The sequence below is a fragment of the Chiloscyllium plagiosum genome, unplaced genomic scaffold (assembly GCF_037043375.1).
Source record: "Chiloscyllium plagiosum isolate Xiang-an unplaced genomic scaffold, Cpla_swu_hap1 HiC_scaffold_23, whole genome shotgun sequence".
NCBI lineage: Eukaryota > Metazoa > Chordata > Chondrichthyes > Orectolobiformes > Hemiscylliidae > Chiloscyllium > Chiloscyllium plagiosum.
In genome coordinates this window covers 55,555,657-55,577,866 of record NW_028270161.1, presented here as the reverse complement: position 1 = coordinate 55,577,866, position 22,210 = coordinate 55,555,657, and the positions used below count along the sequence as shown (strand labels likewise).

General features: G+C 41.6%; 1 protein-coding gene across 1 annotated transcript in view; it reads left to right on the top strand.

Moving 5' to 3' along the window:
- Nucleotides 1-22,210, top strand: part of dnai7 (dynein axonemal intermediate chain 7) — an 80,420-nt gene that overhangs the window by 21,588 nt on the left and 36,622 nt on the right. The window contains exons 6-11 of the mRNA XM_087999301.1: nucleotides 1,342-1,446; nucleotides 2,567-2,704; nucleotides 3,699-3,845; nucleotides 11,066-11,169; nucleotides 14,446-14,812; nucleotides 20,174-20,288. Of these exons, the coding sequence (XP_087855427.1) occupies nucleotides 1,342-1,446; nucleotides 2,567-2,704; nucleotides 3,699-3,845; nucleotides 11,066-11,169; nucleotides 14,446-14,812; nucleotides 20,174-20,288 (976 nt within the window). The remainder of the gene's footprint in view (nucleotides 1-1,341; nucleotides 1,447-2,566; nucleotides 2,705-3,698; nucleotides 3,846-11,065; nucleotides 11,170-14,445; nucleotides 14,813-20,173; nucleotides 20,289-22,210) is intronic.

The following is a 22,210-nucleotide window of genomic DNA, read 5'->3' as shown; positions in this document are numbered from 1 at the left end:
AAAGATGGAAATTGGTAGCAAACCCAATAACGTTTTCCATTTCAGGGAAAAAGCTAGTATTAGCATCTTTGCAGTCATTAATATACAAAGTGAGGAAAAGGGCCTTGTTTGGACACACCCCACGAAAGATAGGCATTGCTTGCAGCCATCTGTGTACCTTGCCAATACATTTGATTTGGAGGATGTGGGTGAAGTCGTGGGGAGGTGCATTTGGGTTGGGGGGAATGGTGTGGAGGTAGAGAGGTGGTGTGATTGGATATCTGCAGTAAAAAGGTGCTTAGGTGCAAACTCTTAACAAACCAGAAGACATCAGAGGGGTCATGGTGTAGGTGGGAAGGGACTGAAAGAAAAAATTGAGTTAGGGCAAGAAGAAATTCTTTCAGTGGGGCTTAAACAAACTTTTAAAAAAGGTCTCCTACCTTGATCTGTTTGTTAGATTGATAGAACCCCTACAGTGCAAAAAGGGGCCATTCGGCCCATCAATTCTGCACCAACTCCCCCACCCTATCCCCATATCCCAACATGCAGTTTTTTACTGTGGCAAAACCACCTAATCTGCATATTCCTGGACACATGGGGAACTTTTTTAACATGGAAAATCCACCTAATCTTTGGACTATGGCAGTAAACAGGAGGAAACCCACACTGACATGAGGAAAATGTGCAAACTCTGCACAGGCAGTTGTTCAAGATTGGAATTGATCTAGATCCTTGGCGGTGAGTGCAAGCTACAGCACCACTGTCACTGAGCCACCCCAAGTGTTGATCTTGTGAAGGAGGTTGAAGTGGTCTATTTGAGGATGGGGTTCATGGAGCTGGTGGCTTTAGGGAGAAAGATCTCCAGAGAAGCTTAGGTTTCACTTGTTTAAAACCTGTTATATTTATTTAACATAACTCTACCCCTGTAGAGACAACATATTGAATAGGACCAACTGAGTTGCCATTTCAAAGGGACAGGCATCTTTGTAACTATTCACCATGAATATACTCTAGAATTAGGATTAGGATTATCCATAAGCAAACCAGTGGGAGTTCAGCTGATGTCTACACACTTTATTTAGCTTGTAATAATATGTACACTGATTTAAAATGGTAAGATTTTTATTGCAAAGAAAATCAATCTTTCCTACCAAGTTGAATTGAATTGGACAGAAATCTGTGACTGCATATTATGCATGACATACTGAGTTTTTGGCAAGCTCTCAAACAACAGTTCCTTAAAATGTTTTCTGTTGAAGTGCTGGAAAATTATACTGAGTTTCGATTAAATTTAAATTATACACCCGAGCAATTTCTTATAATATAACTGACATGGATTGATTTGCTTTCACATCAAAATAGGATAAAGCACGTAAAGAACTTGAACTACCTGAACTTTACCAGATTTTGGAAAGAAATAGACTTACTATTCAAAAGGTGCACAAAAGCCAGAGAGAAATGAAGAAGGTAATGTTTCTCAATATTGTTGCCTAGTGTAGGCTGTTATTCCCTTGATTTTAGAAGATTAGGTCTGTTGAACACTTAAATATGAAAGCAGTGTTGTTGTTAAATGACTTTGTTTTATAAGATTTATACATTTAATGTGTCTGAAAGTAATAGTTTATATCGACAATGTTTTCTCTATTGGGAAAGTCCTGAACAAGGGACCATAACCTTAAGTTAAAAATTAAACAGTTCAGGAAGCATTTCCTCAGGAAGCATAGTGAAAACCTGGAACTCTGTCTCTCAAAAAGTTGTTGAGGTGAGCTTGAATTGCATCTCCCCTGCCCCAGACACTGCTGACCATCTCATTCATGTCAATATTTTAAGACATAGAGATTGGGAATGAATAGTTTATTCTGTCTCCAGCATACTTGCAGATGGTGCATTCCAGTTCCTACCCTCCAGTTCCTAATGCTTTGCAGCATTAGCTTGGCTATTGTGACCAAGTCTTTTGAGTGAGTTGTAAACCCATGAAATTCTGACAGTTAGAAACCAGCCTGGTACAGTGATAAGGGAACTTTGGGCCTAAATCTGCAGGCAATCATTGCATAAAGCACACTTAGAGCTGGGGGACTGACTGAAGAGTTTTAAATTCTGAAATTTGGAAATGTAGTTTTGCCATTTATGTGGTAATTCACAAATCCAGCTGTTTAGTTTCAGATGTTCTTTAATTTGAACACAAGTTGTTTGTGAAAGCATTTCTTTATGATCATGATGAGCAGACGTTTCATCTTCAAAACTGGGATGACAGAAAGTTGGATGACTGTTATTTTAACAACAAATTTTGATTTTTTAAATGCAAAATATAGAAATTTCTATTATATTCAGCAAAGCTATCTATTTAATAGTGGAGAAAGCCCAAAAGAGCACAAGGTGACTGGGCAGCATCAGACATTGAATGGGAGTGATGAATTTTTTATATTTTTAAAATTCAGAACAAATTATGATGTTCCTTGATGAAAAAGGCACTCTGTTCCTTTCAGTTTTCAGCATCATCTTTTAGATTGTGATGTTAAATATTTGATCCAAATGATCAATGTTTAAATAAGCAACCTCTTGTTGTTATTATTTGTTGTTCTTTCAGTGGCAACGTTACATGCGCTGTGATGGGACTCCTGATCCAACAATACCTCAGGAGATTAATACTTTCATAAATCTTTCAAAGGAGAATCCAAATACAGATATAAAAACTTTGCTTGAAGGAGGGAGAGTAATATTACAGGTAAGCACTTAATAAACATTGTCAGCCTTAGATTGTGGTTGGGAAAAAAAAACAAGTTTCTTTCTCTCTAGGCTTAGTTTCCTTTCATCTCATGCAATGGAACACTGGGACGCAATAATAAACTACCAGTTTTAGAATTACTATTTTATAGGTAGATCAATGTTTATCTAGTTTATATTCACTATCCTGGTAGATGATCCTTGATAGTGAAGGTGTTGACTAATCATAGCAATTGATCTCCTATCAGTTAATGTAGTAATAACATGACAGAAAACTAATTGGTAGAAAGCTTTAGTGACTGTAGATCTCCAAATTTTGAATTTATCTTCCTGTGTTGAATTGCTTATATATTAGTTGAAGATGATAGAGTGTCAGGATTAGGTTTATCATAACAATATTAATCCACTACAACAAAAAATAAACACTAGTTGCATTGTCACAAAACCATGTGTTTGCAAATCACCCATGTGTATCTGTCCTTATAATAGGTTGGATATAATTTTTAAAGAAATATACTTTGAACTCCTCATGGAGGCATTTATATCCAATGTACCTATAAGGAATTCTGCAGTTTGATGGAAATTTGGCTATAGTGATCACTACATTGTAAAGTCCTCCGAGGTCAGCTCTCACCCCTTATATGATGTTTAGAAGCTATTTGCTATTTTCTCTCTCCTGTGGATCCAAGTTTCTTAATGCTTGCTCCATGCACATTATCTTTCTCCCTTGAGACAAGCTCTTCAAACTGGCATGGCCTCTCTCGCTCTCTCTTGCTTGGTTAAAGATTTTGCACCTGCATTTGCACAGGTGAAACTGGTAAAGGTTGCTTCCAGAAACAAAATTTCAAAACAGTTCTATTTCTTCAGATTATTCTCTTTCTTATATATTGAGTCATTTAATGTAGACATTAGAAGTATTTAACAAAAGCTTCTGAGTTCTGTATATGAAGACAACATTGAAATCCGCCCTGTGACTGTCATGAAATGTGTTACAGCTTTTGGATGAATTGGAAATGGTATTACGTGACACTCCACCTGATGAGTTGCCGGAGGGAATTTCAGATCAGTATCAACAGACCATTTGGGATCTTCAGGAACTTCTTTCCAATATAAATGATAAAGCAACTGATATCCTCCTAAAGGTAGATGCTTTAGCAAATTTTCAGATTATAAAGTCATGGAGTTATACAGCATGGAAACAGACCCTTTGGTCAACTAGTCCATGGCAACCATTTTCTAAAGCTAAGCTAGTCCCACTTGCCTGTGTTTAACCTATATCTCTCAAAATATTTCCTATTCATGTACTTATCCAAATATCTTTTAAATGATGTACAGGCATCCACCACTTTCTCTGTTAGTCATTCCTCATATGAACCTGTGTAAAAAAGGTGCCTTTTAAAACTTGTTAAAAACTTTCTCTTCTCACTTTAAAAATATGCCCCCCAGCTTTGAACTCCCTCACCTTAGGGAAGAGACCTTTGCTATTTGCTTTATCTATGCTCCTCATGATTTTACCTCTATAGGGTCACCCTTCAACCTCCTATGCTTCAGTGAAAATTTCCCAGCCTATCCAGCTTCTCCTTATAACTCAAACCCTCCCTGGTAACACCCTGATAAGTCTTTTCTGAACCCTCTCCAATTTCATAATATCTTTTCACTCTCCTCCCTTGTCAGTCTTCTGCAGGGACCGTTTCCTCCTGGACAACCTTGTCCATTCTTCCTTCACTCCCAACACCTCTCCACAGGCCTATAGCACCTTCCCCTGCAACCACAGAAGGTGTAACACCTGCCTGTTTACTGCCCTTTTCCTCAGTATCCAAGGCTTCCAGGTGAAGCAGTGTTTTGCATGCACTTCACACAATCTAGTCTACTGCATTTGCTGTTCACAATGTGATCTCCTCTACATTGGGGAAACGAAGCATAGACTGGGTGACTGCTTCGCAGAATGGTTACGTTCTGTTCGTAAAAAAAGACCCAGAACTTCCAGTTGCCTGCCACTTCAACACACTGCCATGTTCTCTGGTCAACATCTCTGTCTCAGGCTTCCTGCAGTGCTCCAGTAAAGCTCAATGTAAGCTGGAAGAACAGCACCTAATTTTCCACTTGGGAACTCGACATCCTTCTGGACTCAACATCAAGTTCAACAGCTTTAGAACAAGAGCCCACGGACCCCACACACTAGGCCTTGTTATCACATTGTCTGCTATTACACACAGCCCAGTGTTAGCGACTAACAGGCCCCATTACCTTCCTAGCCAGATCATTATCCATTTCTGTGTCTGTCCAACTGTTCTTCTATCTCTCTTTGGGCTTTATCCCCACCTATCATTTACTCCTCACCTTCTTCTCCGCAACCTTATCTTTTGCGTATAAACTGACATTTACCTAGATACCATCAGTTCTGAGGAAGGGTTATTCAACTCGAAATGTTAAATCTGATTTCTGTCTACAGATGCTGCCAGACTTGCTGAGCCTTTCCAGCAATTTCTGTTCTTGTTTCTGATATACAGCATTCACACTTCTTTCAGTATTTAATGGCATTAACTATTACCGTATTAATATGTAATGCAGGGTTTACTGAGACTGGTAGATCAATTAATAACAATGTTTGTAATGTTTGGAAACTCTGTTTTTTGAATTATACCAACGGCAGGAATAAGAGGAGGGAAAGATCTTGAAGTACGGTTTTGTCCTTAAGTAAATTTAAGCTATTAGGGTTATGGGAGAAAGCGTGATGAAAATAATTGTATTTTATATAACATAGGGTGGTCAATAAGTTACAGTGGTGCTGAGATTATGTTACTGGAGTACGTATCTGCAACATCACTGAGAGTACCGAGGCTTGCTGCTGTGTTTCAGTGAAGCCCAATGCAAGCTTGATGAGCAGCACCCACAGTTTCCAACCTCATAGTTCGGGAACCCCGCACCATCCGATTCTACCTCCTTCCCAAGATCCACAAGCCTGAGCACCCCGGCTGATCCATTGTCTCAGCCTGTTCCTGCACCACCGAACTCATCTCCACCTACCTCGATACTGTCCTATCCCCCCTAGCCCAGGAACTCCCCACATACATTCGAGACACCATCCACGCCCTCCACCTTCTCCAAGACTTCCGGCCCCCACCGCCTCATCTTCACCATGGACATCCAATTCTTCTACACCTCCATCCGCCATGACCAGGGCCTCCAAGCCCTCCGTTTCTTCATCTCCCGACGTCCCCAACAGTACCCTTCCACTGACACTCTCATTCGTTTGGCTGAACTGGTCCTCACCCTTAACAATTTCTGCTTCGAATCCTCCCACTTCCTCCAGACCAAAGGGGTAGCCATGGACACTCATATGGGCCCCAACTATGCCTGTCTCTTTGTCTGCTACGTAGAACAGTTCATCTTCCGTAGTTACACCGGAACCACTCCTCACCTCTTCCTCCACTACATTGATCACTGCATCGGTGCACCTCGTGCTCCCGCGAGAAGGTTGAGCAGTTAATCAACTTCACCAACACATTCCAACCTGACCTTAAATTCACCAGGACCATCTCTGACACCTCCCTCCCCTTCCTGGACCTCTCCATCTCCAGACTTGGAGATGACTTGACACTGACATTTTTTACAAACCTATGGATTCCCACAGCTACCTGGATTACACCTCTTCCCACCCTACCTTTTGCAAAAATGCCATCCTGTATTCCCAATTCCTTCACCTCCGCGGTATCTGCTCCCAGGAGGACCGGGTCCCTCACAGAACACACCAGATGGCCTCCTTCTTTAGAGATCGCAATTTCCCTTCTCACGTGGTTGAAGATGCCCTCCAACGCATCTCATCCACATATCACACCTCCGCCCTCAAACCCCACCCCTCCAACCGTAACCAGGACAGAACCCCCCGGTCCTCACTTTCCACCTTACCAACCTTGGCATTCCTAAAAAGAGAGCTCAGAAGAGCCAGGAAGAGACATGAGAAGTTGTTGGCAGATAGAATCAGGGTAAACCCTAAGGCTTTCTATAGGTATTTAATGAATAAAAGAATGACGAGAGTAATATTAGGGCCAATCAAGGATAGTAGTGGGAAGTTGTGTGTGGAGTCTGAGGAGATAGGGGAAGCACTAAACGAATATTTTTCGACAGTATTCACTCTAGAAAACGACAACGTTGTCAAGGAGAATACTGAGATACAGGCTACTAGACTAGGTTGGATTGAGGTTCACAAGGAAGAGGTATTAGAAATCCTGCAGAGTGTGAAAATAGATAAGTCCCCTAGGCCGGATGGGATTTATCCTTGGATCCTCTGGGAAGCCAGGAAGGAGATTGCCGAGCCTTTGGCATTGATCTTTAAATCGTCGTTGTCCACAGGAATAGTGCCAGAAGACTGGAGGATAGCAAATGTGGTTCCCCTGTTCAAGAAGGGGAGTATAGACAACCCTGGTAATTATACACCAGTGAGCCTTACTTCAGTGTTGGTAAAGGTTATAAGAAATAGGATTTATAATCATCTAGAAAAGAATAATTTGATTAGGGATAGTCAGCACGGTTTTGTGAAGGATAGGTCGTGCCTCACAAACCTTATTGAGTTCTTTGAGAAGGTGACCAAACAGGTAGATGAGAGTAAACCGGTTGATGTGGTGTATATGGATTTCAGCAAGGCGTTCGATAAGGTTCCCCACTGTAGGCTATTGTATAAAATGCGGAGGAATGGGATTGTGGGAGATACAGCAGTTTGGATCAGTAATTGGCTTGCTGAAAGAAGACAGAGGGTGGTGGTTGATGGGACATGTTCATCCTGGAGTCCAGTTACTAGTGGTGTACCGCAAGGGTCTGTGTTGGGTCTACTGCTGTTCGTCATTTTTATAAACAACCTGGATGAGGGTGTAGAAGGGTGGGTTAGTAAATTTGCAGATGACACTAAGGTCGGCGGAGTTGTGGGTAGTGACGAAGGATGTAGTAGGTTACAGAGAGACATAGATAAGCTGCAGAGCTGGGCTGAGAGGTGGCAAATGGAGTTTAATGCAGACAAGTGTGAGGTGATTCACTTTGGTCGGAGTAACCGGAATGCAAAGTACTGGGCTAATGGTAAGATTCTTGGTAGTGTAGATGAGCAGAGAGATCTCGGTGTCCAGGTACACAGATCCTTGAAAGTTGCCACCCAGGTTGACAGGGTTGTTAAGAAGGTATGCAGTGTTTTAGCTTTTATTAATAGAGGGATCGAGTTCCAGAACCATGAGGTTATGCTACAGCTGTACAAAACTCTGGTGCGGCCGCACTTGGAGTATTGTGTACAGTTCTGGTGAAGGGTGTGGAAGCTTTGGAAAGGGTGCAGAGGAGATTTACTAGGATGTTGCCTGGTATGGGGGAAAGTCTTATGGGAGAGGCTGAGGGACTTGAAGCTGTTTTTGTTGGAAAGAAGAAGGTTGAGAGGTGACATAATAGAGACATATAAGATAATCAGAGGGTTAGATAGGGTGGACAGTGAGAGCCTTTTTCCAAGTATGGTGACAGCGAGCACAAGGGGGCATAGCTTTAAATTGGGGGGGTGATAGATATCGGACAGATGTCAGAGGTAGTTTCTTTACTCAGAGAGTAGTAAGGTTATGGAATACTTTGCCTGCAACAGTAGTAGATTTGCCAACTTTAGTACATTTAAGTCGTTATTGGACAAGCATATGGACATACATGGAATAGTGTAGGTTAGATGGGCTTCAGATTGGTATGACAGGTCGGCGCAACATTGAGGGCCGAAGGGCCTGTACTGCGCTGTAATTTTCTATGTTCTATATCATCCGCCGACATTTCCGCCACCTCCAAACGGACCCCACCACCAGGGATATATTTCCCTCCCCAACCCTTTCCGCTTTCCACAAAGACCGTTCCCTCCGTGACTACCTGGTCAGGTTCACGCCCCCCAACAAACCACCCTCCCATCCTGGCACCCTCCCCTGCCACTGCAGGAATTGCAAAACCTATGCCCACATCTCCTCCCTCACCACCATCCAAGGCCCCATAGGAGCCTTCCACATCCATCAAAGTTTTACCTGCACATCCACCAATGTCATTTATTGTATCCGTTGCTCCTAATGCAGTCTCCTCTACACTGGGGAGACTGAACGCCTCCTCGCAGAGCGCTTTAGGGAAAATCTCTGGGAAACCCGCACCAATCAACCCCACTGCCCTGTGGCCCAACATTTCAACTCCCCCTCCCACTCTGCCGAGGACATGCAAGTCCTGGGTCTCCTCCACCACTGCTCCCTCACCATCCGACGACTGGAGGAAGAAAGCCTCATCATCCGCCTCGGAACACTCCAACCCCAGGGCATCAATGTTGACTTCACCAATTTCCTCATGTCCCCTCCCCCCACCTTACCCCAGTTCCAACCTTCCAGCTCAGCACCATCCTCATGACCTGTCCCACTTGCCAATCTCCCTTCCCACCTATCTGCTTCACCCTCCCCTCTTACTTATCACCTCCATCCTCACCCCCATTCACCCATTGTACTCTTTGCAACCTTCCCCCACCCTCCTCTCTGACCAATCAAGAAAGAGTTGGATAGAGCTCTTATGGATAGTGGAATCAAGGGTTATGGGGATAAGGCAGGAACAGGATACTGATTGAGGACGATCAGCCATGATCATAATGAATGATGGTGCTGGCTCGAAGGGGAGAATAACCTACTCCTGCACCTATTGTCTATTGTCTATCACCTCCATCCCCACCCCCATTCACCTATTGTACTCTTTGCTACCTTCTCCCCAGCCCCACCTCCCCCATTTATCTCTCCACCCTGGAGGCTTTCTGCCTCTATTTCTGATGAAGAGCTTTTAGAATCATAGAGTCATAGAGATGTATAGCATAGAAACAGACCCTTCGGTCCAACCCCTCCATGCCAACCAGATATCCCAACCCAATCTAGTCCCATCTGCCAGCACCCGGCCCATATCCCTCCAAGCCCTTCCTATTCGTATACCCATCCAAATGCCTCTTAAATATTGCAATTGTACCAGCCTCCACCACATCCTCTGGCAACTCATTCTATACACTTACCACCCTCTGCGTGAAAAAGTTGCCCCTTAGGTCTCTTTTATATCTTTCCCCTCTCACCCTAAACCTATGCCCTCTAGTTCTGGACTCCCCGACCCCAGGGAAAAGACTTTGTCTATTTATCCTATCCATGCCCCTCATAATTTTGTAAACCTCTATAAGGTCACCCCTCAGCCTCCGACGCTCCAGGGAAAACAGTCCCAGCCTGTTCAGCGTCTCCCTGTAGCTCAGATCCTCCAACCCTGGCAACATCCTTTTAAATCTTTTCTGAACCCTTTCAAGTTTCACAACATCTTTCCCATAAGAAGGAGACCAGAATTGCACGCAATATTCCAACAGCGGCCTAACCAATGTCCTGTACAGCCGCAACATGACCTCCCAACTCCTGTACTCAATACTCTGACCAATAAAGGAAAGCATATCAAACGCCTTCTTCACTATCCTATCTACCTGCGACTCCACTTTCAAGGAGCTATGAACCTGCACTCCAAGGTCTCTTTGTTCAGCAACACTCCCTAGGACCTTACCATTAAGTGTATAAGTCCTGCTAAGGTTTGCTTTCCCAAAATGCAGCACTTCGCATTTATCTGAATTAAACTCCATCTGCCACTCCTCAGCCCATTGGCCCATCTGGTCCAGATCCTTTGCCCGAAACATCGATTTTTCTGCTCCTCGGATGCTGCCTGACCTGCTGTGCTTTTCCAGCACCACTCTGATCTAAGCATCTCATTTTCCACTCGGCACTTTACATTCTTCAGGATTCAACATTAAGTTCCAGAACTGCAGACCATGAATGTTGTCTTCCATTTCCAATATATCCCACCCCCACTCATTGTTTTGATAACACGAGTTTGGTCTCTGGCATAGCAGACCTATTATTTTGTAATTCACATCTATCATTAAAACCTTTTTTCCCTATCTACATGTCCCATTAACCTTCCCTTTGTCTTTTACTCTGAACACCATTGCCACCTGTTCCACCTTCATTCAAAATATAGTCAACATAATTTTCCAGACATGTCTGTTCTGAAGAAACATTATTGGAGTCAAAATATTCACTCTCTTTCTCTCTGTCCACAGATGTAGCCAACTGTGTTGTGTTTCTCAAGCATATTCTGTTTTTATTTAAAAATGATGGAGATAATTGTTGGTCATTTTGTCATGATATTATGCAAAAGTGACATGTTGTGTTTTGATGTTTGTTATTTTCTACTGTTGTTTTAAGTTAAGGAGATGATTTGGCAGACAATTATTTTCAAGGACAACATTCCTCCTTGAAATCATTGAAAGATTCATTGCATTTTTTAAAAAAAATGAATTTCTTTTTAGAAAGCCATTGATCTTGTTGACATTGAGACTGGAAATATGCAAGAAGTGGTTACTGATGAGAACGTCACTCTCTGTTTGTGGGCAAACTTCAACAAAAATCCCAGGTATGCAGATTGTTGCAGGTGAATGTCAAATTATTTCCCATTGAAACTTGGGAATGTTGGGAGAATAAGGACCTGAATCATCCAAACTGGAGCAATGCGCAAAGGTTCTTCTTGTCCAATGCTGCTGCACATTTCTTTCTCTTTGTTTTACAGCTCCACAAAATTTTAGTTAAGCCACATTTGGAATATTGTGTGCAGTTCTGCTCGCCACACTACCAGGAGGACGTGGTTGCTTTGGAGAGGGAGCAGGGAAGATTTACCAGGATATTGTTTGGTCTGGAGAGTTTTAGATAGGAGGAGAGGTTGGATAAACTTACATTGTTTTCACTGGAAAGACGGAGAATGAAGGGCAACCTGATGGATGTTTACAAAATTATGAGAGGCATAGATAGGGTAGATGGTAAGAGGTTTAATCAAATGGGAGAAATATATCTGAGTGACTGGTTTCAGTTTTAGAAGGAATATCATTGAATTAAAATGGCCACATTGACCGACCAACCAACCAACCAGGTTGAAGCAAGCTTCATGAGACTACTAGTAAATAAGACCCAGTCTGATCTGAAATTAACTTGTCATCAGAGTGACTGATTTCACGAAAATTGCCTCAATCTGGTTGAGTGGTCAATGTGGCCATTTTAATTCAATTTTTTTTTCCCTTCTAAAACCATTTTAGCCCTTGAGAGGTTCCAGCTATTAAAAGTCAGATGATTGCAGTTGAACACTATCATAATAAGGTTACGTTCCACAGGTCTTTCCCGAGTCTTCAACATCAGCTTAGGGTCAGAGATATTTGTGGAGGGTCCTGAGGTGCAAAGGAATTGGTTATCAGAAGTTTACATTTCCTGGGCAATTCCTTCATTATAAGATTCTCATGCCAAATCTTCCATAAGGTTCTGAATCTTGCAGTGTATGTCAAAGCTCCAACAATCTGGAATCCGTAGGATTTGTGGAGCTATTGTTTTTGTTGACAATTTTTATATCGACTTAACTAACATGTAAAAATGGTAAACTGAATATGAACTTTACTATTTGCAAATTTCAAATTTATCTGATACAAAACTTGAACCGAGCAATGATTATGGAGACTCATTAATATGCAAATTTTGGATGATCACACACTGCACTAAGATCGCAAACAAATTCAAGAGTCCAGGGAATGTAAAGACTGGATTTTCACTGTTATGCTGTTGGGTCGAGACAGTATACTTAACAGCTCTTCGGATTTGCCTTGGGAAAATATAAACCTAATGGCTGGGGATCTTTGTTCCAAGATGTGGATGCGGATGGAGTCAATCCAATTCACATTGAGGACAAGGACTACCAAATGTAATAATTAGAAAATCCGCCTTGGTTCTCTAGAATTTTGTCCCATTTGTTTTCTTATATATTCACCCCTTTAGTTCAAATTTCACATATTGCTTACACTGTAATTCACACCCAGACCTAAACATTCCAAATCATGATATTTCACCCATCCCATAGCCCCTTATAGACACTATATCAACTTGGTGTAAACTCATACTAATTTATGACCATTACCCTTTGCTCTCACATCATCCATGCCAATTCACCAATCTATCATGGACACATTTCAGAAACCATGAGACAGTGACATAACATAAATATCTAATCATCTATTATGGACTTTACTGTATGAAAAGGTCATTTATGTACGCACATTGGGTTATGCTGTGGTTTTCTTGGTTACCTAGAAAGAAGCACCACGTAACACATAGTAAGGCCTAGTGGTATTATTGCCATACTGTTAATCCAGAGGCTCAGGTAATGTTATAGGGACCTGAGTCTAACTCTTGCCATGGTAGCTAGTGGAATTTGAATTCAATGAAAAAAAGTCTGAAATTAAGAGTCTGATGATGACCACAAATCCATTGCCAATTGTCAGAAAATCCCATCAGTTTTGTTAATGCCCTTCAGGGAAGGAAATTGCGTTCTTATCTGGTCTAGCCTATATGTGACTCCAGACCCATAGCAATGTGATTGACTCTTAACTACCCTCTGGGCAATTAGGGATAGACAATAAATGCTGGTCTAGCCAGCAGTGCCCTCATCCTGTGATTAAATTTTTAAAAAACTAAAATCTGTGGACAGGCCCTTGTGATTCAACTCATTACAACTCCACTGTAAACCATAAATGATTGCAAAACAGATCAAAATGTTTGTGACTGAACTGCATTATAAAGATATTGCTTTATGGTTGAATGAGTTCAATAGAATGCTGAGTAGGATGTGCGCAAAGTGTTATGTAAACAGTGGAAAATGCTAAAAATTCATAAAGGTTTCTTCTGAAAGGGAGCAGGAACATTTACAGCTAAGATTGAACCTCTTCCATAACAATAAACTAGATTAATAACGAAGAAGTGGTCTGTGAGGCAAGTCCAGAAACACAGACTTTTACTGTAGTAGATGCAGCTCATATTCATTTAAATTAAGCATGCAAAGGGAATAGAAGACTTTTAACAGATGGGCAGAACAGTTGAGGAAGGGGAGAACGTAAATAAGCTAAGGCAGAAACTTTAAATGTGAAAGAGAAGAGATTACCTAAAACCTAAATGCCAAAATCATTAAGAATAAGATGCTTGAGTTCAGGGCAAGTGTAACACCAGGGAATTATGGTTTTGCAGAGATTCTAAAAATTTGGTTCCTGCCATAGAGATCGAGTCAATTGATTCTGTAATCTTAATTTGCCCTGATATATTTGTTTTAAAACATCACTCGCATTTTCACTAACATCTTTTGAGAGGGAAATTTTAACTTTGTTTTAGCTAAGTTTTCACTTCTGTCTCCTGCTGAAGTGAACTTCGAAGCATATACACAATTTTTCTGGGCAGTTCAGCCCATCAGCTAAATTGGGTTGTTTGCAGTTGTTGGTAAGAAATTTTGCAGAAGCAGTACATTCTCCAGAATAAATGTTGATAAATATGATGGTTGGGGAACTTATTAGATGTTGAAGAAGTACAAGTGGGTCATGACTAGGTATTGCAATTCACTGCTAATTTTCATTATTATAGAAGCAGATATTAGCCACTTGAGTTTATTTTGTTCACAATTGTCAGTTAGTCACTTGAGGGGGTTGCTGTAATTGAACACCACAGCTAGTCTTGTTCAGTAACTGAACTGTTTGTATAAAATCCACCTGATATTGGATTCTTTGAGTATAACTTTTAATACTTAGGCTAAGTTGGCTAATAAACTATTGTTATCTATTGCTATTGCAGAAGAAAAGACTTTTAAAAATAATTTCTGATTTTCTCACAGGTTTAAAGGCTACGCATTTGTCAATTACCATTTGGAATTTGAACTCCCTAAACCATTGGCAATGAGTGATATAGCTGTGCGGATCTTACATACGGATTATGATCACATATCTTGCCACAGCCATGCATTTAATGCTCATCAGAGAGCTTTTAAAACTAAACTTGTTGCAGTTGAAATTAGGCAGGATATGCACGAGGATATGGAGGTACAGGGAGAGGGAGAGGAATACCAAACTATTGAAGATCAGAAAATACCTGAAGAACAAAAAGTTAATGAAGAACAAAAAACGTCTGAAGAGCAACAGACTCTTGAAAGCAAACCATTACCTGATGAAGAAATAAAGCCTATTCGACTAACAAGATCAAGGGTATGAATATGTTGAATACAGGCAGATTTAAGTAGTTTTATCAATGGCTATACGATTTCTAATAAATGTGAGATTTGGTATATTTTGGGTTGTTCAATGCCTTTATATTGAAATGACTTTCTCTAAACACTAGTCTTATTCAGCAGTCCACATGCTATAAACTATCCCTAAATCCTCATCAGTAAAAGGACAGCTCACACACACACACACACACACACACACACACACACAAGAACTTTCATGACCAAATAGTCACCCATGCAGAAGGAGTTACCACTTCATCAGATAATGACCTAAGGTGATTGTCCGTGAATGTGGCTACCTTGTCCACTGTGATACAATTACAATCCTTAGTTTATAGACTTGCACTAATGAAGAACACCACAACCAGTTTGGATTGAACTTAAGTGATGGGTTTCCTCTATGTAACACATATCCAGGTGATACACTAATCTGCTGATTCTAGCAATATAAAAGTAAAGATTTGAAAAATTGTGCATTCCCATACAGGTATTGCAGAATTTATCTTTTTTCCTACTCTAAACTTTGAAAACTTCTTTTCCAGTTCAGTCGTTGAGCTCGATTCTTTATTGAATTGATATTGTGGGTTTGATTGTTTTGCTGTTGATTTTTATAATTTGCTATATTGACTTTGAATTATAAGAAAATTAATTTGAATTGCAAGTATAAATTAGAAAGATAATTTACATTTCAAAGCTGTTAAGATTGGCATTTGGCACCTAGACAAGCTTCCCAATTTCCTTCAAATGTTCTTACATACATTCTGCATGAGTGACTTAGAGATGCGATATGGACTGGGGTGTACAAAGTTAAAAATCATACAACACCAGGTTATAGTCCAACAGGTTTAATTGGAAACACACTAGCTTTTGGAGCGTCACTCCTTCATCAGGTGATATTAGAGGACTCAATTCTAAAACACAGAATTTATAGCAAAAATTTACAGTGTGATGCAACTGAAATTATACATTGAAAAATACCTTGATTGTCTGTTGAGCTAGAGTGGTAGCTAGACAATATGTTGAAGGTGTTAGCCCACTGTGTCTGTTGATTGTTGTGCGGTGCCCATTCATGCCCAATATACCGTGCCCTGGGGCATGGTACATTGGGGAAACCGAGCAAAGGCAACGACGGCGGAAGAATGGGCACCGCACAACAATCAACAGACAGGAATGTTCCCTCCCACTTGGGGAACACTTCAGTGGTCCAGGACATTCAACCTCGGATCTTCGAGTGACCATCCTCCAAGGCGGACTTCGGGACAGGCAGCAGAGAAAAGTGGCCGAGCAGAGGCTGATAGCTAAGTTCGGTACCCATAGGAAGGGCCTCAACCAGGATCTTGAGTTCATGTCACAGTACAGGTGACCACCATTGCAATACACACACACACACACACACACACAGACACACACACACACACATATATTTTGTGGGGTGAATTTGTACTTGCAAAGTTACATTGTACTTTGCTCAAAAACTGCATGAATTCATGTAAAACTCTGTTATCTCACCTTTTAGATTAGAATCAATCTAAACATCATGGCATAGACAGAGAACACAGGGGGCTAACACCTTCAACATGTTGTCTAGCTATCACCTATTTTTACAGCTAACCTGAGAATGCAACTTTTTTAAAAAAGGTTTTGTGATGTACACATGAAAGAAGTGAAACTATCATGGTATTTGAACAGATGAAAGACTCAACAGACAATCAAAATATTTTTCAATGTATAATTTCAGTTGCATCACACTGTAAATTTTTGCTATAAATTCTGTGTTTTAGGATTGAGTCCTCCACTATCACCTGATGAAGGAGCAACGCTCTGAAAGCTAGTGTGTTTCCAATTAAACCTGTTGCACTATAACCTGGTGTTGTATGATTTTTAACATTCTGCATGAGGGTAGATTAACAAATTCTTAACTCTGAGGTACTTGGCTTGAATGATAATTGGAAGATATCAGATATGCTGCCCTCAAACTTCTGATGGGCAGTGGCAGCAGCCTATAGCCATTTGGTGGCAAGCCAGTGAGTTGGAAATCCACATTTTACCCTAAAAACTACTACAGCAAATTGATATAGTGGCCAGGAAACTGGAGAGAAGTCAACTGCTGTTCTTCATGATGGTGCCAATAGGATCTTTTACATCCACCTGAGAGGGCAGATGGGCATTAGTTTGTGTTTCATCTGAAAGGCAACACCACTAACAGTACAGCATATCCTTGGTACCATACTGAATGTAGCAGCTCAATTCCTAGAAAGGGACCTGAATCCTCATTCTGACTAAGAGATGAGAATGCTAAGTCACCTCTGACAAGTTAATTGAAGTTGTGGAATAGGTGTAAAGTTAGGGCCTGATTTAATATTGAACACTCCATGCACCCAGTCAAAATGTACTTCTCCTCACATGTGGCGTAACCCAGTGGGGTACTTTCATTTTTTTTGTGGTAGTAGTAAATAGGTGATTTCAATTGTCTGCTTATTATATGTGCTGCTGATGAAAAGGAAAGTCACACAAATACCTCATAATTTCCAATAATTTCTGTTTGAACTGCAGCTACAGTTTGTTAGGAAGATGTATCAATCTGGACTGTAGTTAACTTTTGTTGGAAGAGTATACATTGTCAACGTGGCTTCAAAGCAAACTCCAGACATGTCAGTCTTTGGGAGGTCAGGAAGTTGTTACATACCTCTGTATTCCTAGCCTCTAAGCTGCCCTTGTAGCCATTGTGTTTATGTGATGAGTCCAGTGAGTTTCTGATCAATGATAACGTCAAGGATGTTGATAGTGGGGGATTCAGTGATGGTAAGACCATTGGATATCAAGGGGTGATGGTTAGATTGCCCCTTATTGCTGATGGTCATAGCCTGGCATTTGTGTGGCACAAATGTTACTTGCTACTTATCAGCTCAAGTCTGGATATTGGCCAGATCTTGTTGCATTTGATCATGGACTGCTTCAATATCTGAGGAATTGTGAATAGTGCTAAACATTGTGCAATCATCGGTGAACATTCCCACTTCTGATGGAGGGAAGGTCTTTGATGAAGCAGCTGAAAATGGTTGGGCCTAGGACACTATTCTGAGGCAGTCCTGCAGAAATGTCCTGGAGTCGGTTTGATTGACCTCCAACAACCATGAACATCTTCCCTTATGCCAGGTATGACTCCTGAGAGACCAGAGAATTTGCCCCCAGTACTCATTGAGTCCAGTTTTGCTAGGGCTCCTTGGTGCCACAGTCAGTTGAATGCAGCTTTGATGTCAAGAGCTGTCAGTCTTACCTCACCTCTGGAATTCAGTTCTTTTGTCCACATTTGAACCAAGACTGTAATAGAACCCAAACTGGGCATCGCTCTGCAGGTTATTGCTGAGCAGGTGCTGCTCAGAAGCACTAAGGATGACACCTTCCATCACTTTACTGATGGTTGAGAGTAGACTGACGGGACGGTAATTGACCTGGTTGGATTTGTCTTGCTTTTTAAGTACAGGACATACCTGGGCAATTTTCCACATTGTCGGGTAGATGCCAGTGTAGTAACTGTACTGGAACAACTTGGCTAGGGGAGCGGCAAGTTCTGGAGCCTTCAGTACTTTTGCTTGACTGTTGTCAGGGCCCATAGCCTTTACAGTATCTAGTACCTCCAACCTTTTCTTGATGTCATGTGGAGTGAATTGAATTGGCTAAAGACATCTGTAATGCTGAGGACCACTGAAGGAGGCTGAGATGGATCATCTATAATTGCACTTCTCGCAAAAGCTTCAGTCTTACCTTTTGTACTGCTGTGCTGGGCTCTCCATCATCGAGAATAGGGATATTTGTGTAGCCTCCAGTGAGTTGTTTAATTGTCCACCATCATTCACGATGTGGCATGACTGCAGAGTTTCAATTTTGTCCATTGGTTGTGGGATCACTTAGCTCTTTCTGCCATTTGTTGCTTATGCAGTTCTGTTTGGTGACTTCACCAGGTTGACACCTCATTTTTAGTATGCCTGGTTCTGCTTCTGACATGCTCTCCTGCACTCTCCATTAAATCAGGGTTGATTCCCTGGCTTGATGGTTGAGTGGGGGATATGCCTGACTATGAGATTACAGATTGTGCTAGAGCACAATTGAATTGTGTCCATGGTGCAAAGAACCTCATGGATGCCCACTCTTGAGTTGCCAAATCTGTTTGAAGTCTGACCCATTTAACATGATGATCGTGCCACATAACATGATGAAGGTTATTCTCAATGTAAAGGTGGAACTTCGTCTCCACAATGACTGTGTGGTGGTCACTGTTACCGATACTGTCATGGACAGCTGGCAGATTGGTAAGGATGAGGTCAAGTATGTTTCTCCCTCTTGTTGGTTCCCTCAATACCTGCTGTAGACCCAGTGCAGCAGCTATGTCTTTAGGGTTCGACCAGCTTGATCAGTAATATTGCTGCTGAGCCACTCTTGGTGGTGAACATTGAAATCCCCCACCCAGAGTATATTTGTGCCCTTGCCATCCTACTTGCTTCTTGTAAGTGTAGTACCGATTTGTCAGCTGAGGGAGGATGGTATGTGGTAATCAGCAGGAGGTTTCCTTGCCTATGTTTAACATGAAGCCATGAGACTTCATGATTTCCAGAGTCAACATTGAAAACTCCCAGGGCAACACCCTCCCGATTGTACACCACCTCTGCTGGGTCTTGCCTGCTGGTGAGACAGTGCATATCCAGAGATGGTGATGGTAGTGGTGGTGTCTGGGATATAATCATGCTCATGGAATCATACCTTACAGACAATGTCACGCTTTTTTTGACTACTCTGTGAGACAGCTCTCCCAATTTTGGCACCAGCTCCCAGATGTTAGGATCCTGCATGGTCAAAAGGGCTGTTACTGCCATTGTCTTTTCAGGTGGCCAGGTCGATGCCAGGTGATTTGTTCAGTTTCATTGCTTTGAGACTTTGTAGCGATTGGTACAACTGAATGGCCATTTCAGAGGGCAGTTGAGAGTCAACCAAATTGCTGTGGGTTTGAAGTCACATGTAGGCCAGTCCAGGTGAGGATGGCTATTTGTTTTTCCTGAAGGATATTAGTGAACCAGATGGGTTTTTCTGAAAATCGACAGTGACTTCATGGCCATCAATAGATTTTTAATTCCAGAATTTAAAAAAAAATGAATTCAAATTCCACCATCTGACATGGCAGGATTTGAACCTGTGTCCACAGAACATTAGCAGAGTTTCTGATGAATAGTGCAGTGATACTACCAATAGGCAATTGCACCCTGCCCCCCCCCCCCCACCACCCCCAATTTCCTTACTATCAATAATCTTCGTAAAATTGAACAATCATTTTACTATTTTGTAGAGTGCAATAAGTAGCGGATCCAGGGAGGAAATGGAATTAAGAAGCAGATCATCAAGCAGGGAACGAGTTGTCGAAGATGTTGATGCAAAGTTACCAAGTATAGAACTCGTTTCAGGTAGGAAATGTGCAATTTTTCAGTTGCAAGAAGTCATTGAGTGCAACTTTTGTTTAAAAGATTTGGAAATCAAAATGGAATGTGATCCTCCAAAATGCTGTAACAGAGTTTTGGGGAGTGGGTGTTGGATTGGTGTAAATTAAAATATTCAGGACTAAGAAAGATAGGTTTTGTTATCTCGGGAGGGAAGCAAGGGAGGTGAATCAATCATTGAAAAGTGGAGTTGAGCTACAAATCAACCAAAGTATTATGATGTTGGGAACTGTAAGTGTCAAAACATGATCATGGTCCAAATAAGCTATGCACTTTATGCAGATAGTGTATAAATATGTTCAGAAATTTCCTATATATATATATAGCCATGATGTGGAGGTGCTGGTGTTGGACTGGAGCGGATAATGTTAAAAATCACACAACATCAGGTTATTGTCCCACAGGTTTATTTGGAAGTACTTCAGAGCGCTGTTCCTTCATCAGGTATCTAGTTGAAGGAGCAATGCTTTGAAAACTAGTACTTCCAAATAAATCTGTTGGACTATAACCTGGTGTTGTAAGATTTTTAACTACACATATAGCAACATTTCTAAAAAAATATTTGTTTCAAGTGCATTGGGAGAAAGTGAATGGTATGTTGTGGTAAGGAATGGTAAAGCAATTAGTTATTAGATTACTTACAGTGTGGAAACAGGCCCTTCAGCCCAACAAGTCCACACCAAACCGCTGAAGCGCACCCACCCAGACCCATTCCCCTACATTTACCCCTGCACCTAACACTACAGGCAATTTAGCGTGGCCAATTCACCTGACCTGCACATTTTTGGAGTGTGGGAGGAAACCGGACCATCCGGAGGAAACCCACGCAGACACGGGGAGAATGTGCAAACACCACACAGTCGGTCGCCTGAGGCGGGAATTGAACCCGGGTTTATGGTGACTTAGTTGGTAGGATTAGGGAAAACCCTAAGGCTTTCTATAGGTATGTCAGGGATAAAAGAATGACTAGGGTAGGAATAGGTCCAGTCAAGGATAGTAGTGGGAAGTTGCGTGTGGAGGCTGAAGAGATTGGGGAGACACTGAATGAATACTTTTTGTCAGTATTCAATCAGGAACAGGACATTGTTGTCAATGTGAGTACTGAGTCACAATTAAGTAGAATGGATGGCTTTGAGGTATGTAGAGAAGAGGTGTTGGAAATTCTGGAAAGGGTGAAAATAGATACGTCCCCTGGGCCTGATGGCATTTATCCTAGGATTCTCTGGGAAGCAAGGGAAGAGATTGCAGAGCCATTGGCCTTGATTTTTATGTCCTCGTTGTCTACAGGAGTAGTGCCAGAAGATTGGAGGCTAGCAAATGTGGTTCCCTTGTTCAAGAAGGGGAGTAGGGATAACCCTAGTAACTATAGGCCGGTGAGTCTCACTTCTGTTGTGGGCAAAATCTTAGAGAGAATTGTAAGGGATAGGATTTATGAACATCTGGATAGGAATAATGTGATCAAGGATAGTCAGCATGGTTTTGTGAAGGGCAGGTCGTGCCTCACAAACCTTATTGAATTCTTTGAGAAGGTGACTAAGGAGGTGGACGAGGGGAAAGCGGTAGATGTGGTGTATATGGATTTTAGTAAGGCGTTTGATAAGGTTCCCCATGGTAGACTACTGCAAAAAATACGGAGGTATGGCATTGAGGGTGAGTTGGAGGTTTGGATTAGGAGTTGGCTGGCTGGAAGAAGACAGAGGGTAGTAGTTGATGGCAAAGGTTCATCTTGGAGTGCCGTCACTAGCGGTGTTCCGCAAGGATCTGTTTTGGGACCATTGCTGTTTGTCATTTTTATAAATGACCTGGAGGAGGGGTTAGAAGGTTGGGTGAGTAAGTTTGCGGATGATACGAAAGTCGGAGGAGTTGTAGACAGTGAGGAAGGATGTGGT